Source organism: Populus alba, chromosome 3 (genome assembly GCF_005239225.2).
Source record: "Populus alba chromosome 3, ASM523922v2, whole genome shotgun sequence".
Lineage (NCBI taxonomy): Eukaryota > Viridiplantae > Streptophyta > Magnoliopsida > Malpighiales > Salicaceae > Populus > Populus alba.
Window position 1 is genome coordinate 3,715,797 of NC_133286.1, and position 19,539 is coordinate 3,735,335.

General features: G+C 34.4%; 2 protein-coding genes across 2 annotated transcripts in view; both read right to left on the reverse strand.

Annotated features, from left to right (window-relative positions):
* LOC118045848 (mediator of RNA polymerase II transcription subunit 15a) overlaps positions 1–7,357 on the reverse strand; it is a 63,198-nt gene extending 55,841 nt beyond the window's left edge. The window contains exons 1-4 of the mRNA XM_035054579.2: positions 4,001–7,357; positions 2,963–3,041; positions 1,762–1,873; positions 521–770 (exon numbers count right to left, since the gene is read on the reverse strand). Of these exons, the coding sequence (XP_034910470.1) occupies positions 521–551 (31 nt within the window). The 5' untranslated portion in view covers positions 552–770; positions 1,762–1,873; positions 2,963–3,041; positions 4,001–7,357. The remainder of the gene's footprint in view (positions 1–520; positions 771–1,761; positions 1,874–2,962; positions 3,042–4,000) is intronic.
* An 887-nt stretch (positions 7,358–8,244) lies between these two features.
* The window catches only part of LOC118045849 (mediator of RNA polymerase II transcription subunit 15a-like), a 72,798-nt gene continuing 61,503 nt past the window's right edge, over positions 8,245–19,539 (reverse strand). The window contains exons 6-7 of the mRNA XM_073407916.1: positions 8,731–8,805; positions 8,245–8,450 (exon numbers count right to left, since the gene is read on the reverse strand). Of these exons, the coding sequence (XP_073264017.1) occupies positions 8,379–8,450; positions 8,731–8,805 (147 nt within the window). The 3' untranslated portion in view covers positions 8,245–8,378. The remainder of the gene's footprint in view (positions 8,451–8,730; positions 8,806–19,539) is intronic.

Sequence of the window (19,539 nt, forward strand, 5' to 3'; positions counted from 1 at the left end):
TACCTCCAGCTTTTCAAGCTGTTCTGACTTCGGTTGTTGTGGATGAGAGTCAAGCTGGAAAGCAAAGTTAACATACACGAGAATTAAAAATTGCATTGATCCTTTGTAGCAAAACATTAGTGAAAAAAAATGTTTCTATTCAAATTCTTCTGTTGTGGGGCGGTTGGGGGGAGGGGTAGTTGATTAGTGCAGATGATACAGTGACAGGCAATGCTGATGTGGAAAACAAATTAATACAAAAGCTCAACAGTGCAGATAATTCAGTGACAGGCAATGTTGATGAGGAAAACAACTTAATACAGAAGCTCCTTCATGACTTTGATCTAGGAAGTACAAATAAACAGCAAAACATTATCAGTCATATGCTTGATTTCTTCAGGTGCCAGTCAGAAAGAAAGTAACACAAACAAACTTAAGGGAATTGATAAAAATAAAATAACAAAAAAAGGGCAGAGGACAACATATATTAGTTGAGATAAAAATAGCAGAGGGCACATAAAGCTACCAAAAAAGGCATTACCTGGCATTTGTCTCTGAGAATTGGCAAACATAGTGGAGGGATACTCTGCATGTTAGGATACTCTGGTTTGCACCGCAGACAGGAGGCAGTGCCGCTTGTAGACCAGCAGAACTTTGAACTCCATTAGATGCCATGCAATTCTGCATGTTCTGTGATAACAACTGATGGCGTGCTTGAGACTGATCAGTGGACAATAGGATAGGGAGAAACAGCCCGTGATTCTGAACTTAAGGGGGCATACTATGGGATGCTGTTCAAGATAAAAGGCAAAAAGGAAAACCTGTCAAAGAAAAAAAGAAGGCACTGAACAAGGAAGACAAATGAAACATCGGCAGTTCACACATAAAGTTATGAGCGAAAGAATTAGGATGGATTTGATTCAAAGCATAAAAGCATCATCTGACAATTTTCAGGGGTGGGGGAAGAAGAGGCAGCTGAAAACAAAAATCAAATGACAATTTTCGGGGTGGGGGAAAGAAAAGGAGGAGGCAGAAATTTTCTTGCCTAACATTCATCGATTACTCGAACTTTTTTATTAAAGCATGTCATACATATAGCAATATGCTGCAATAAAATGCAAAAGAGTTTGATAACAATGCGAAAAACAAAACAAAAGGTAAGATGTTTAGAAGGATCAAATACTTTCTCTCAGAAGAAAAGCAAGAAAGTGACGTCTTACCTCCTAAGCAGGAAAATCTTTAAAATCTACCATCTCAATCAAAAAATATAAAATAGCCATGCATCACAATCCATGTTCCTTAACAAGTTAAGGATGAAACACTTCACATGCATTACAGAATTAGCATCATGGAGGTGATCATGAGATTTTTCCAGCAAGGCGAAATACATAGCAATATGCAGCAATAAAATGTAAAAGAGTTTGATAACAATGCGAAAAGAAAAACATGTTACAAGAGAAGGGGGGAAATGGATATATGCTCTATCATTTCATCTTCTATGAGGATATACTTTTGTTTCCTCTATTTTAATTTAATTATTTATGTATTGATTCACTGTTTTGCCTTTTGTACACTTCCCCTGTACATGGACTTGGTCACTCTAAATAAAACACTTGTCAAGAGAATTAACAAGAAGATGTGAACTCCCAATCAGCCTTGCATACAGAATGAACGGTGACGAAGTGTAGGCACAGTACACACACATTTGTACATGCATAAATGCATGTGTATATTCATGTCTAGAGAATATCGTAATTATCGAGCCTCGCATTAGGCAAATACCTGATTGGTGGCGTTAGTTTAAATCTTTTCCTCAAGCCGTACAGCAATTTTCTTGAGTTCTTGTAATCCCTCTTGACCAGAAAACAGAAGATGCCTCTTTAATGTCTCCATTCTGCACATGTAAATCATTACGTTTCATTTTTAATGACCAGGCAAGTATAGAGAAGCTAGTAGCAGAGAGCAAGAACCCTGAACTCATAAACCACACCAATGTCAGAAATGTAAGGAATCATTAGCAAAAAGTACAAACAAATAATGACATAAGAAAGTGTCAGTCAAGTAATATACGGCACCAAAATACATAGACATCTATTTTTACTTTCTCCAGAGGTACAGAGTATAGGAGTTTACTTGGCCACCCTTCTGTCTAAAAATTCTAGCTAAGAGCTTCATGGTTAATTTTGTTGAACTGGAAGAACCTTTCATTTATGGCTATGTTACAAGATATATAAGTGAATTAGTTACAAACCAGGGGAATCTCTGTGAAAACATAACAATAGCATTTACTCTGAGCAAGAGCACTTCCATGCATGTGCTGTAATTAACATAGAAAAGAAGAGAAATCCGTTCAATTTATGAAAATGCAATGAGTTAACCTCATCTCACACTGCAATATATACTCTACAGTATTCAGTGGCCACTGCAAGTGCCTGTAGTAGCTGTCTATATGATTTTGAATTTAGAGAGGTCATCAAAACATTCAACTTTATGCTGAGGAACTAGGAAACCATGCACCATTGTGGCTAATTGATTTTTGTCTGCTGCTTTTCAACTTTAAGATCACTATCATTTCAACCCTGTAGAAGTTAAAACAAATAGAAGGCCCAAATCCAACACCATTCATTTATGTTCAGTTCCAACTCGAGTTTTAAATTGAAACACGTATGCTCATAGCAATAGATTAACCTTGAAATTAAAAGCGAAACAAGCTTCATGCCATCCAAGAGGTCATCATCAAAAGAAGAGATTACACAAGAAATTCCAACAAAAATTACTTCCTAGCACTTTATGTTCCCTCAAGTTTGCTTCTCGTGAGAAACACATGAAAAGATGAAACGAAAAAGAAAAAAAAAAAAGAAAAGAGGTGTGTGATACTTGAGGTTGCCTCATGGAAATCCTGCTGATTTTAATTAACCCTTGGCCATTCTCCTTTTCTTTCATATAAATAAAAAATTTACTATTTTGCAGCACTTGCACATACATTTTGTCGCCTATTCTTTTCCATGAGTCAGGCCGCAATTGAATTCTCCAATCACCCATGTCCATGACAGGATCTCCGCCTGGGACAGTGGGCCAACCAAAAAGAAAAAAAAATCATATTGCATGTTAGAATAGACCCAAAAAAGAAAGTCAGGAATGGCAAGAAGAGCAAAAGCACATCAAGAACATGAAAAATTGAATATCAGTTTATTCAGACTTGAATAGATTTAAAAAGAACTTCCGTCTAATATCATGTACTTTATTAAAGAATTCAGCCAAATATGGATGCATAACAAATATACACAACCATTCAGGCCAAGGTGCTAGGATCCTGGGTATTCGGCCATTCAAAGCATAGAATCTTCATGGTGCTTCTAAACCAAAGAAGCATTCCCTTCTTAGCAAATACTTACTGTCAAACCCCACTCCCCTTCCCCTCCTGTTTTTGTTATTTATGCATATATTTACTTCTCTGAAAGAATAAATATTGTAGGGAGCAAATAGTGTAAATAGAAAGAGGAAAATACCACATCCCCAAAAGAATAAAGAAATAAGAAGAATAGAAAACAAAGTCATAAAACGAGGCTTTCAACCCCCAATGAATATCAGCAGACTAAATACCACAGCAAAAATAGAAGATGAAGAGGCCAGAAACACTAACCCATCCCAAAGAGACTGTCTAGGATGTTTTAGTCTAGGAAAAAGACGAAGAAAACAACGAGCATTAACAATGAATATTTCATGTTATCATCAACTCTAAAAAGCAGACCAATAAGAATCAACTTAACAAATTTACAGGCACATCTTTCTTTGAATAGACAACACAATAACCCCGACCATACTAAATGCTCCACCCACGAGCTGATTGCGCCTTTCTTCGAGTTGTGTTCACGAGCAGTGATTTCATCGATCCGATTATATATCTTTTTAATTTACTTATTAAAATCGAATTTATCACTCTGGATAACAATTTCAGTTAAATAAATGAAAACGCAGACATAAATTTTAAAAATAAAAAACATGATAGAAAAGGAAGCACCTGGTGGAGATTTGAAGCCTTATTGGTTGCGGCGGCGGCGGCGGCGGCTTCTTCCTAGAGCGGAGGAGGGAAAGAGAGAGAGCTCAGGTGGGGAGAGGTGAAGAATGTCGGACCAAAGTGAACAGAGCTTGACAGATGACTTTATTCTTTTCCAAATTCACTAACAAACTAAAAGAATTGTATTCTGGTGCTGCTTCACTGTATTGGCACAACCCAGCATGCTGTAAACTCCCACAATTCATGCTACAGCTAAGGAAAGAGACGTTGAAGGAAGATTGATGTATCAATGGCAACAACCCAACATGCTATGGTAGTTCAGCCAGCTAAGGAAAGAGACGTTGGAGGAAGATTGGTATATCAATGGAAACAACAAAGCATACTATGGTAGTTCAACCAGCAAAGGAAACTTCAACGAATTGATTGAACAAATCTTGGATTCAAAACAAGGGCAGAGCATATCCTGACAGAGCATATCTTGGAATATTAATACAGCTTTAATGTAATTACCATCCCTGGAAACCTTGGACTCATCCTGGCAGAGCATATCATGGAGATTTAATATTCCTGTCTCTCCTTGTTTGTGTTTAAATAGAGGACGTGATCCTCAGTATGAAGTATTTGTGAAAGAAACAAAAAGTAAACAATAATTCTTCTTTAGCTGTGTTCACGTTCAGCATATTCTGAATTATCCATCTCATTCTTTCTCCTATTCTGTTCTTTCTTCTCACTGTTCATAACTAACAAACTAAAACAAAACTAAAAGAATTATAATTATATATATAAAAACAACTAAGAGTGCTCATTAAAACACGGTGCACTGTGTGTGAATCCTGTGGCTTCACAGTCTTTACCGCGTTCCGTCCCTGTTTTTCGCGTTTCTTCTCGCGCGGTGGGTGTTCCCGCACTTTCTTCTCGGCTGCCGAGGCTCCCTGGCGTCTTTTCATCGACTTTTGTCTGGTGCATGTTCAGATTGAGGCGGTTTGGCTGGTGCTAGGCGCGCGAGGAGATGTCAGCCGACGGGTAATCACCTGCATCGGCTGGGATGGCTTCATTGAAGCTGTCCTCTTGGTCTGTGGCGGGCCTTCTCATTAATGAAAAAATTATTCTAACTGAGACGTTGTTTTTGTTTTTATAAACTCGTTTCTATTATATTTTTTTTATCAAAATTTTTATAGGAAACACCATATAAATTCTGGTTCGCAGTTTGTTGTTCTTGGTTATGTTATCAAAAATAAAATATTAAGTTAATTAAAAAATATTATTACAATTACATTACTAGCATAAAAAAGGCGATGATAAATTGTTTTAAAGCTAAAAAATTGATCATTATCTCTATCTATTTTTTATTTTCGTTATTGATTTGTATGTATGTTTTATATGCTGACATAGATTGCAAAAAAGTTGTTTAATTTTAGTAGGAAAAGTAAAGTATATATATTTTCTGTTAAATTCCATGACTTGTTAAATTATTTGTTGTGTGTTATCTTTATACTTGTTGCATTGATTCTACGGGGAAAGAAATTTTATGTTGCATGGTATTTTCTTTGTTGTTGGATTGATATGAAAAAATAAATAAAACAAAAGATTGGAAAAAATAAGTTGCATATCTGGATAATAATTACCGGTGAAATAATATATTATTGGTTAATAAAAGAGTACAATACTCAATTACGATTAGTACTTGAGGTGTGGATGTAAATTTATTAAATCACGTTAAAAACCGAGTTTACAATCTTTCTTTTCTTATCTATTTACTTTAAGCATTTTAATTATATTATTGATTATTATATTATATGTGTTTATTATGTTTATTTGCATTATTTGACATAATTAGTGTAACACCTAATTCATCTCCATTAGATGTTATTGTTGCTTTAATCCTAGAATATCATAAGTATCAATTAGATTTGTTTTTATCATAACTTTAGAAAAGTGCATAATGTTTTCTTATGTTGATGTCAAAAGAAAAATATTTATAATTATTTGTATTGTTATAGTTTCTATTGAAAATTACATTGTATCTCATAGAAAAACAAATAAATAAATACAGAATTGCAAAGTTAAATTGTTTTTTTCACAAAATTAGTGTGTTAAATTTTTGTGATTAATTATAATTAATATTATTTGAGATTATATAAGTATGATATATAATTGCAAAGTTAATTGAGATAATAGATTGATAAACCTATTGTTAATAATTTCAATATACTTGTTAATGTGGTAATCTTTGTGGTTTAGATGGCAAACCCAATTCCTAAACATTCTTCATATGGGGTAAAAACCAAAATAATTTGAGTGGTGTGAACTTAAATATAAAGCATGATGAAACAATAATCCTTCCATCATCAAGCCTTGTGATGACAGCAAAGCTCCACAAAACCATGATTTCTTAGCATATAATTGAGAATGTTGATAAGAAAGCTACTAAGCTTGTTGTAGTTGTGTTAGAAGTAAACTTCATGGAAAATCCTAATAGTGGTGGATTGATATTGGAGTTATCTATCATGTATGTTTTGGTATATTTTTTTGTTTGTTTTAGTATGCAACAACTACTAATGGAGAATAATTATTCTTGGATAACTCCTTAGTGATTGTTTGAGAGTGTGGTAACGATTGCGTTACAAAGTTTTTTCATTTGAAAATGCATTAAAATAATTTTTTTAATTTATTTTTGACATTAGTATATCAAAATTATTCAAGAACACAAAAAAATTAATTTGAAACAAAAATAAATTTTTAAAAAATAGCAAAACAACAATTTAACTATAATGGCAAACAAGCCTTTAATATGCAAAATCCTCTACCACAAAAAAGGTGATGTTAAGGATGACATAGGAAAGAGTGGACTATGAACAATATAGTTAATGCTTCTAATATTCAAAAGAGTATTGTTTGTGGCTCACTATTAAGCAAATACAAGTTTAAGTTAGTTTTCTAATCTAATAAATGTATCCTCACCAAGAGTGGGATGGTTGTGGGGAAGGTATATTCATGTAATGAGTTATTTAAGCTCAATGTGATGAATATTGTACCAAAAAGCCAAAAAAATTTATAAACATTCCTTCTTTTTTTAATTGGTTAGAGTCTTCTAATCTATTCTATAGATAGAAGTAGCGAGCCTCTAGAGTTAATTCACATTAATATTTGTGATTTAAATTTATGCCAATTAAAGGTAATAAAAATTATGTTATTAAAGGTAGAAGTTATTCTACTTCTTTTCTTTATTTAAAGTTGTGTTTGTTAAAGCTCTACTTGAAATATAATCGTTTACTTTTAAACTATAAAGATGTAACCTTTTGTCTTAAAAGTTATGTTAAAATAAAATGTTAGAATTACCTATAAAAAGAGATAATTCTGAAGTGATTTTGATAATGAAGAAAACTTCTAGTCTTTTTAAAACTCTTCTTTTTTATATTTTTTCAACCAAAATTCTTACAAAGAGTAACATAAAAATTTTAGTTCACCGTTTATTCTTGGTTATGCTATCAAGAATAAGAGATTGAATAAGCTTGAAAAATAATATTATAATTACATTGCTAGCACCAAAGAGCAAGTAATAAATTGTTTTATAATAATTTATTGTCAATCTATTTATTTTAATTTGTAGCTATCCGTACAATATAGATCTCATAGACCTATAAAAATTCAAAATGGTATTGAGATTTCTAAAATTATAAGTGAATATGCGGACAATGATAAAAAATTATTTTTTATGGATGTTAAAGCCATGAATATTTTATATTATACATTGGACAAAAGTAAGTTTGATAGAATTATATTATATAACAATGCTTAGAGATATATAGCATGCGTTCCAAGTAACTCATAAAGAAACTAATAAGTTAAAAAATCTAAAATATGAATTGTTCAAAATGTTTGGTGACTTCATAGCTAAAATGTTTATTAAAATGACTAAAATAATTAATAGTTTATTAGTTTGGATGTTTTTAGTAATGCTGAAATTATAGAGAATTGATCATTAAGTTGATTTTTATATATGCATAGAAATCAGATCATTATAAATTTAATAAACTATTTAAAGTGTTCCAATGGAAAGAAAATGGGTGTTGTGAATTTGAGTCTGCATTTTTCTCTACCTTCTTTTTGGTGTTTTTTGTTCGTCCGTTCCTGAAAATTTACGCTCAGTTTTTGCCTTCTACCTGCTGCTTAGTTTAGGGTATTAAATTTCTTTGTTTCTTCGGAAGATGCCTTACTCTTGGTTGATTGCCTTTCTGTTTCCAAGATAAATAAGTGAATTAGTTGCAAAACAGGGGAATATCTGTAAGAACATTACAATAGCATTTACTCTGAGTAAGAAAACTTTTATACATGCACTGTAATTGACAATGAGTTAACTTTGTTGATTCCGTAGCACCGACTACATCGCAGGCCATGCCTGATAATCAAATTCAAGCTGTTCTGACTTCGGTTGTTGCGGAAGAGGGTCATGCTGGAAAGCAAAGTTAACATACACGAGAATTAAAAATTGCATTGACCCTTTGTAGCAAAACTAGTAAAACATAAATGAAAAAAATGTTTCTATTCCAATTCTTCTGTGTCAATGCATGGCTGTGGGGTAGTTGGGGGTGTGGGGGGGGGGTAATTAGTACAGATGATACAGTGACAAGCAATGTTGATGGGGAAAATAAATTAATACAAAAGCTCAACTGTGGGGGTTTATGAATCATGTGTGAGCAAATAAATCAGAAAAAATTACAAAGACAATTTACCTGCTGTAACTTGGTAGCAATTCTCTGGTACATTTCATTTATTTCAGGCAAATACGTTTCCTTCATAACTTTGATCTAGGAAGTACATCTAACCAGCAAAACATTATCAATCATATGCTTGATTTCTTCAGGTGCCAGAGTCAGAAAGCAACATAAGCAAACTTGAGAGAATTGATAGATAAATAAATAAAATGGCAGAGGACAGCATATATTGTTTGAGAGCAAAATAGCAGAGTGGAATCAATGCTGAAAACTCAATAGAGAATATAGTTATTGATTGCATGCAAAGATGCAAAGGATTGTGTAGTTTCCCCTTCAGACAAGATTCAGGGGTTGGTCAAGTTCAGTTACTTTGTCTCACGGCAAACTACTCACCATTGTTTTCTATTGTTCTCACTCAAGTCAATGGATGTCACGACTTTGGTAAACACTTCTTAGCTTTTTAACTTTAGATTTATAACCCTTATATCCTAATTATCAACAACCACTCCTATTCCCATTTTAGTACCCTCCCAGACACAAAAAAATTGACCTCATCAAATATGCAGTTATGAACTGCAACTACAGCCATTAAACGATTCAGAATTTCAACCTCGTTTTCTATAAAATTCAACAATACTGGACATGGTCATGATTCAATGGATTAGGTCCACTTATTTTCCTTTCTTCCATTGTCACATGTTTCAGAACAAATTTGATTGTAATCCTGAAAATAACTGTTCACTTAACCAAATATAACGATGACTATTCAGAAACAGTTCACTCTTGTTTTCAAGTCTGTCTATTACAGTAAGAAGTATTGTCAATTGGACTTGTTGGAAATAATAAAATAATAACTCACCACACAATAAATGTATGGAAATACAGGGAAAAAATCAAAAGGGAGAGATTTGCAATAGAAAAAAATTGTTGTGTCAGTACCAAGAAAATAACCCTCTTGACCTAGAAATCTGAATATTTTACCTTTAATCATCTTATCAGTAATTTATCGTTTCTTAGTTTGCTGCAATCATGGAACTTACAATGCTTCCTAACTAATCGCAACCATAGCTGAATAAAACTCCCTTGTACCAAATTCCAGGAGACCTTTTCCATTGAAATCTTGCAAGACAATGACATACATGAACAGTAAACTACAGAAATTACCTTTTGGTAGATCTCCTCTTGCCAATCAGCACCATTTGCATGTCCAGTCTCTGCTGTAGAATCTAGGGACGCTACAAAAATTTTGATACAGCCAACAAAAAATTAGAATTCATGTATTTTTTGAATGTTTTCTGCACACAAGGGTATTTCTGTAATTTTCGCACTTGCTGAAAATTATGGAATATTGTAGGTCTTGGTTTTATTTCTATTTAGTATTTTATTGTTCCTAAAGAATAAGGAGCTTTAATAGGTTTTCCCTATCCTAGAGAGACCATTAGTATTTTCTTACATAGGAATACAAGTCCTTTTTGGACTTGGAGTACTAGGAACTCCATCTCAACATTATGTAATCATTCAAACAGACAGAGAGACCCCCCTCCAACAAGTGATCATTATATATTAAAAAAAAAAAAAGGCTCAAACAATTTATCATGGAAGAAAAGCACAAAAGTGACGCTTTACCTCCTAAGCAGGAGAATCTTTAAAATAAACCATCTCAATCATAAAATATAGATAGCCATGCATCATATTCCTTGTTCCTTAACAAGTTAAGGATGAAACACTTCACATGCCTTACAGAATTAGCATCGAGGAGGTGATCATGAGATTTTCCAGCAAGGTGATGATTTATCAGCACACCAAACCTTAAGTGCCTCAGAGTTAGTCCACTTGCTAATTTCTTTCTTCCCATAAAAATCAATTGGCTGATGATTAGTTACCATAGTGTCAAATGCATTGTCCAGTTATACATATATTTTTAAAATTCATGTCCGATAAATTCAAAATGAGAGGTGAACAATTGATGCGATGAGCTGGAGGGCATGATGTGGTAACAAACGAGCGAATGGAAGTTTTGAACAGCCAGAGATAGCTAGCATGGAGGTTTTGCGTAGTCGATTTTGGATGATGCCCATGCTTTTTAAGGATTTCGGATTCCAACCTCTCATTTCAAAAGGGAAAAAAAAAAAAAAAAACCATGGTAATTTTCACTTACAACAAACAATTTTTTTCTATGAACTGTCAAGGCTTGCTGGTATCGTGGGGTATCTTTTAAGGGTATGGCAAATTGACAAATGATAGTTCAAGTGATGCATCTAGGGGCCAGGTCCAGGCAAACAAACATGCCTCCTCTCTGTTGTGACCTGGGATTTGTGACATCATGGTTCACGGGCCAAAATATAGATGGTAGTCCTTAAAATGTGGTCAGGTGTTTTAAAATCATTTTAATTTGGAGGGTACAAGTGTTTTTCAACATCCAGTGAGAACGGATATAAATAAAGTTGACAATAAATCATTTGCCATAAGTTATTTTTAGTTAAAATTCAAATTCAATAAAGCAATGTGACAAAATTTCAGAAAGTAATATAAATTCATTAAACCTCATCTAAAAACTTCAAATTTTGTATCAAGATGGTTTTTTTTTTACATAAATGAACCAATCTAATAAAAGTCTTAGATGTGCAATTCAGATTTGAAATTAAAAGCCACTGAATGCAATATTATACAAAGAAGTTTTGAAGAGGAAACAATCTCTTTCAAGTGTAAGGCCTGCTTCAAAAGAAAGAGGCATTGTATGATGATGGCGGCTTTGGAAAGTCCCATCTCAGGTCATCTTTAGATCCAAGAAAATGATTCTCAGTGGTGGGAGGAGTAGAACATGAATCTGCTATTTTAAAATAGTTGTTGGTAATTATACCTTGGAAAGAAAGATGAGCCAATCTAATTGAAAGTAGGCACCACTTTAACATGACCAAATTATAAAATTTAAAGTTCTTTTCTTTCTTTCTTTTTTCCATGTGTGAGCGAGCATAAAAACCCAAGGAAATCGATTTGTTGTTAAAAACATAATAATTTTGAAGAATTTGGTAAATTCCAAAAAAGAAGAATCAACCAAACAGCTCATTTTTCGGCCATTCCGGCAGTAATATCTCTTCCACTCCAGCTGCAGCATAAACTAATTAACAAATTATCGATCGAGCCTAAAAGATTTGAATTGATTTCTATTCTCAACTTTAAAATAAAACTAAAAAATAAAATAAAATAAATTTGGGTTCAAGAATTCACGGCTTGATTATTACAACAATAACTGTGTGAAAAATCGGATAATATCATGTAAATTGGGGGGGGGGAGGGTTGAAAAGAAAATATTAGAATCGGCTGATTGTGCGTTTCTTCGAGTTGCGTTCACGACCAGCGATTTCATCGGATCCAATTATATATTTTTTTAATTTACTTATTAAAATCGAATTGCGTTCACTAGCAGAGATTTCATCGGATCGATTATTTGTTTTTTTTTTAATTTAATTATTAAAATAGAATTTCTGTCTCTGAATAATAATTACAATAAAATAAATGAAAACACCCATAAATTTTAAAAACAAAAGCATGATAGAAAAGGAAGCACCTGGCAGAAATCTGAAGCCTTATTGGATGCGGCGGTTTCCGAGAGGCGGGAGAGGGAGGGAGGAAGGGAGGGAGGGAGGGGTGAGGAATGGTGTCCCAAAGTGAAATAGATGACTTTATTCTTTTCCAGATTCCTTCTAAAAAAATTAACAAGTAAACACTCGCTCGTCAAGCATCCGCGTTCACGACCTTTTAATGCTTTAACTCTCATATTGGCCAGTAGTGCTATAAAGAAGACAAAGTGGTATATCCACTTTTTCATCAATTACTTTAAGATTTTTGGAAGATATGACACGAGAGACAAAGAAAATGATTGCTATAATCGACAATTTCTCTGTCACACACACACACACTTTGTCTTTAGCTGTATTTTCTTACAAAGGATCTTTAGCTATGCATTAGAGATGAACACCTCCAACTTCTTGATTTTCACTCGTTTTCATCCCATTTAAAGAAGTTTAAGTTTGAATGCTCATTATAAAAATTCTAATAACAGGCAGCTAAAAGGGCTTGTCGAAGCTTTATGTAATGGGTGGCAAGCTCCTTGCTTTTCACGTGATGATGCCCCTCCCTCTTTCTTTCTTCCTTTAATTTTTTTTTAAGAAAATAATAATAATCCTTTTTATGCTTAAAATCCACCCACTAATGGGTCGATGAAGTGGCCACTAACAACAACGCAGATAAGATGTTGGTTGTTCTTACAGGGAGAGGAAGCCCAGCTCCAGACAGCAGAAGGGAGATCGTTTTCCTACATCTTCATCATTAGAACACAGCAATAACTCAAAGCTCTACCATGTCACCATCGCTTTTGATTGCTATCTTCAGTTGTTATACCTACAAATCCAAGAACAATGAATAACTCAAACGTTAATCTTTTTTTTTTTGCAAAATAGCACCTAGAACAAGAAATAACACAATTCAAAATTTATTTAAAGAAATAATATAATTTAACTAGTCACAGATTGCGACTCTCTTAAGATAAATTGGCATGGATAAATTTAAAAACTATTTTTAAGTTTTGAATATTTAAGTTAATGAATAGTAATAGAGTACTGTTATTGTTGCCAATTTTTTTAAAAGATCTATCACCTGCGATCACTCGCTAACTGTATAATTTCTTGAATAAGTTTTGAACAGTTTTTTTTTTCCTACTTTGCCGAAAAATCTACTTTTCAGAAATTGACATTGCTGAGAATCCTAATATAATTGAGAGTATGATCTAAGAACAAATCAACAAAATTGTGATGGAAATAGATTTTTTAATGCAAAACTCGAGTCAGAATCCTTCTCGCGGCAGAATTATCTACTTTCATATTAGATATTCAAACAGGAATATCTTGAGCTTTTGATATTGAAATCAAGCGATTAGAAAGCCAAAATTTATCTACGCGTCTAGGACTATAACTTTGAAGTAGTCGAAGTGAGATAAAATGGTTTTAGAAAACAAAATCTGGTAGTAATGTAGATGGTCAAAAAGGTTCTTGATCTGACAATGTCGAGCATCAAAATGTGACTGAGAGTCTGCCCTAAGAACAGTGATCCCTAGGAACCAATAAAGGTAGGTCAATTTTTCAATATGTCATGAGTGACAGAATATAGCTAGGATGGTCAGATATCGTATGAAACCAAGTCAGAATCAGAGTCTAAGTTGGAACAAAAAATTATGACAACAGCAGAACCAATTTTTTTTTAGTGCAAATTCTTATGGATTTATCCAACCTTAAAGACCAGATAAGAAGGAACAAATTTAGCATTATGAAGACTCCTGATTAATCTAAGAAAACATGATGATTTTGGTAGTAAAGGGGAAGGATAAAGAGAGTAGAAAACAGCTCAAACAAGGTTTCGAAAAAATATTTCTTTCTCTGCTTTTGTCAATCTTCTAGCAAACATGAGCTAAACTCCTATATTTAGTTCAAAAGAAGTATACACCATCTCTAGCATGTGGGGTTCAAAAATGAGTAACAACAAAAAATATGTAAATTTGACAACAATGCATATTAAAGGTAAAATATTTTTATATATTTTTTATTTTTTCTCTTCTATCATAACTAAACATGATACAAAGACAATCACTAGTGGACACAATTCTATCTCATTCTTCTTTTATGTCTTATCTCCTCAGTCTCTATTGTCTTTGTCTCTATTATCTCAGACAGAAACCAAACGCTGCCTTAAAAATATACAAGTTTGCATGCTAGTGCTATGTTCTGGAGATCAAAAAAACTTTAAATATAAAATAAAATATCCAAGTCTAAAGAAACTCTTTGGCATTGTTATTAAACTTGAAAATACAGTCGTTTTGAATTTTTCTTCATCATGATAAATTTTCTTATTAACATATTCATTGTTTATATTGGTGAATGCAAGTTTTTTTTCTTAACTAGAATCATTGTTTCTGTTAAAAGAATATTGTATAATTGTCACAAAAAATTAAAAAAATATCAAAATAGTATGTTCATATTTTTATGTGTGATTGAAAATTAAAAAAAAAATTCTTAAATATGATAAAATCATGCTCAAAATATATTTAAAAATTCTAAGATTAAAAAAGTGATTTAATTAAATTAAACTTTCATGAACAAATGTTTATGTCATATATATAATAATTGAAAACAATTATTAAATTTTTTTAAAAAAATTTATAAAACAAGGCTTGCGCATCTGACCTTGCTTTATATTTTTATTAAACTCTACTCGAATGCTGGAGCTCTATCAGTTGTTCCTCTATTTTTATTATCTCAGCATTAGTTGTTGACAAAAAAAAACAAAAAAACTGGAAACATCCTCTCGTGGTTGCTAGGAGTTGGGAGTCACAAAAATTTACATGACTGGATGAGATAACAACAACATCCTTGTAGAAGAGGTTGCCGATGCATTGCGGTTGCTGCTCATTGCGATGTCTTTGCAGATGAAACCCACTAGCTGCTGATGCAAAGCTTGTTGAATTTGCCACATGTCTAGCTTGAGCTTGCATAAAAGCATTAGTGTAGATTAGTTGAGTCTGTTGCAGTGCATACTTTGTTAAATGCTACTGCTACTGCCGCTTTGAACAAGATTTTGAGGAGATGCAGAAGTGCATTAGGTAACTTGGTACCCATAGATGATGATGATGAGATGTGGTCCGAATAAACACTTCCATTACTTTTTGTTGGTGTTTCACTATGAATGGAAGGTTAAGAGTTCGGGCTGCGCTATCAACAACATTGTTCACAGGCATTGTTGAAACAGAGGAGTCTGTTAAATATAGCCAAGAGAACACAATTGACTGCCCAACAGTTAATGGGGTCTGTCCTCCAACCATATCGGCCTTCCTCTCTCCTTCCATATTTGAAGTGTCATTTCCTCCATTTTTCCCTTCTTCAGGCACACGGTAATTCATCTGTTGTGTTGCTTGGGATAGCCATGCCTTGCTGCCATAGGAGGGCTTTGGAGAAGAGCATGATTCTGAACCAGCAATGAAACATCAAGACCTGGGGAAGTTGTGGTTGCGTTGATGGAGCAAATGACATTGCGAAAGGAGGAGGTGTTTGTGAGTAACATTCTGATTTTGCATCAGCTGCCGCTACTAGTTCGGCAGGGAAGGATTCTGTTGATGATTCTGCAGATGGTTGGATCTTGATGATTGCTGCTGATTCCACCTAATTCACTCCCATGTGGTTTATGCTGCTGATTCTGCAAATGCTTCTGGGATGACGAGGAGCCGCTAGAAATACTTGGATTTTGACGCAGCAAGAAAATAACAGAGGGATCCTCACGTTCACCCTCAAGAGTTCATCTGGAATCCACCAGAAAATGAGATAAAGTCTCAAAACTGTATTGAATATTTGGAATACAAAAGTGACCGTAAGACAATGCTTACATTGTGTATTTATTCTACTTGTAACATGCATGATTAATTATAGCTACTGAATGCTATTTAAAACTTAACGTTTCTACTTGTAACATTTAATTATAGCTATTGAATGCTATTTAAAACTCAACGTTTAATACTCAGGACCTCTTCGTCTTCACTATGCACCTATCAATTTGTTCTTCAATTTCCCCTGCCAAGCGTTCTACATCAGACTCCTCTTCTTTGAAAGAACTCGCCTCTGAGTTATCTTCAGAATAAAGAGCTTCATCTTCATGATACTCATACAAATCTGTAACATTAAAAGTGCTTGAAATTTCCATAGATGCAGGCAGGTCAATAACGTAGGCATTATCATTGATCTTCCTTAAAATCTTGTAAGGTCCATACTTGCGCGGCTTCAGCTTGCTGTAGGTTCCAACAGGAAATCGCTCCTTTCTGAGAAAAACCATCACATAATCTCCTTCATTGAAAACTTTAGCTCGCCTATGCTTGTCTGCAGCAGCCTTGTACTTAGCATTGGTTTTTTCCAGCTTATCTCGCACTTCTTCTTTAACCTCAATAACATCTTTAGCCATATGTTGAGCACTTATCTCCATGAGCTTTTGGAAGTTTTACTAAGTCAACGACATGGTTAGGAACTGAAGTATATACTAAAGAGAAAGGAGACTTTCCTGTGGCACTATGAACTGCATTATTGTAAGCAAACTCCACTTGCGGCAAGGCATTATCCCACTTCTTTGATTTATCAGTGCAGACACTTCGAACCATGTTGCCAAGCGTTCTATTAGTCACCTATGTCTGGCCATCTGTTTGTGGATGTTCTGTACTGCTACGCTTCAAGGTAGTACCGAAGAGCTTCCATAGAGTAATCTAGAAATGACTCAGAAATTTGGTGTCACGATCAGATGTAATAGTTTTGGGTACACCATGCAAACGCACCACCTCCCTGAAAAATAGTTTGGCTATATGAGTAGCGTCAGAATCAACCACAACAAACACAGAATCAACCCCACTTTGGGTTTGAGGAAGCCCCAACACAAAATCCATGGACAAGTCTTGCCAAATATCGCTGGGAACTGGTAATGGCATATAAAATCCAGTATTTTGAGTTTGTCCCTTTGACACCTGACAAACATAGCAATTTCTCACAATTTTGCCAACATCCTTCTTCAACTGAGGCCAAAAATAACGTTCCTCAACTCCTGCAATGGTCTTGTCTCTTCCCAGGTGCCCGCTCAAACCGCCCCCATGAATATCTCGAATAAGCTTCTCTCGTAAGGATGAGCTGGGAATGCATAACCTGTTGCCTTTAAACAAATATCCTTCTCTCAAGTGGTAGTCTAAAACAGGTTGACTCTGAACACACTTCACCCAAACGTCTTTGAAATCAAGATCAGCTTCGTATAACTCCTTCAGAAATTCAAATCCCACAATCTCTTGTGCTAAAGTAATCAACAAGTCTGCTCTTCGACTTAAAGCATCAGCAACACGATTGAGAGATCCAGATTTATGCTTAATCACAAAAGGAAACTTCTCAAGAAAAGTGGCCCATCTGACATGCATTTTACTCACACTCTTCTGGCTGTTGATAAACTTTAAGGCTTCATGATCAGTGTAGAGAACAAATTCTCGTTGCACCAGATAATGCTCCCATTGCTTCAAGGCACGAACAACTGCATAAAATTCTTGATCATAAGTACTCCATTTTTGACGGGCTTCACTTAATTTTTCACTGAAGAATGCCACTGGTCTTTTTTCTTGAGACAACACAGCTCCCAACCCCAATCCACTTGCATCACATTCGACTTCGAATATCTTTTCGAAGTTGGGAAGGGCCAGAACTGGTGCAGTGCTAAGCTTTTCTTTAATCAACGCAAAACTTTTATCTTGTGCTTCACCCCAATGAAACTTTCCTTGCTTGAGACATTCAGTAATAGGGGCTGCAAGGGTACTAAAGTTCCGTACAAAACGCCTGTAAAAAATAGCAAGGCCATGGAAACTACGTAACTCACTTACAGTCTTTGGAGTTGGCCATTCTCTGATTGCCCGTACTTTGTCCTAATCCACATGAATTCCATCTTCACTAACAATATACCCCAATAATAGCAGTTTGTTTGTAAAGAAAGTGCACTTCTTCAAATTAATATAAAGCTTATTCTCTTCCAAAACATCCAGAACCTGTCTTAATTGCACCAAATGTTCTTCTTTGCTTTTACTGTAAATAAGAATATCATCAAAATACACAACTACAAATGACCCAGTAAAAGGACGCAAAACCTGGTTCATGAGTCGCATGAAAGTACTTGGTGCATTTGATAATCCGAATGGCATCACCAACCATTCATAAAGACCCTCTTTGCTCTTAAATGCCGTCTTCCATTCATCCCCCAGTTTAATTCGAATCTGGTGATAGCCACTGCGCAAATCAATCTTCGAAAACACCTTGGAACCCTCAAGGACATCCAACATATCCTCCAACCGCGGAATTGGAAATCTGTATTTGATAGTGATTTTATTAATAGCTCTACTGTCAACACACATTCGCCAGGTGTTATCCTTTTTTGGCACTAGCAAGACAGGAACTGCACAAGGACTCATGCTATCACGAATAAATCCTTGCTTCAGCAGCTCTTCAATCTTCTCCTTCAAGATCACATTTTCCTTCGGGCTCATCCGGTAATGGGGAAGATTAGGTAGGCTTGCTCCAGGGACTAGATCAATCTGATGTTGGATATCTCGCATAGGAGGAAGTTGTGCTGGTAAATCTTCAGAAATCAAATCTTCATACTCGCTCAAAATTTCTTGCACCTCTTTTGGAACGTGACTTGAAACAGCATTTGTCACCATAAGCCCCTTAAGAACAATTGGATACATAAATCCAACTTCTTTAATAATGTCTTCAAACTGTATTGAATATTTGGAATACAAAAGTGACCGTAAGACAATGCTTACATTGTGTATTTATTCTACTTGTAACATGTGTTGCTACCCAATTTTTGACCCATGTTTTTTATATATTTTTAAAAAATCCAAAAATAGAGAAAAACAAAGAAAATCCAAAAAATATGTTTTTTAATATATTTTCGTCATTTTAGCATTTTCAACGTCGTTTAAAAAGAATTTAATTTCTCAAAAGATTTTCAAACGCGTTCGACTTTTCACGCGTCGTTTTTAAAATCATTGATTTTCCTCATCGAGTCGACGTTGATATTGCTCGTTTTCAAAAAAATACAAAAAAAACAAGAAAAATCAAATTTTACAAAAAAGAAAGTTAAGGGACCAATTTTGAAAACTTGGCAATATTTTTTGCCTATAAATACTGGTTTCCAACACTTACAAAGGGGGGGCAATTTTTGATACATGAGGGCAATTTTGAAATTTGAGGGAGAGGCAGCTGAAACCCT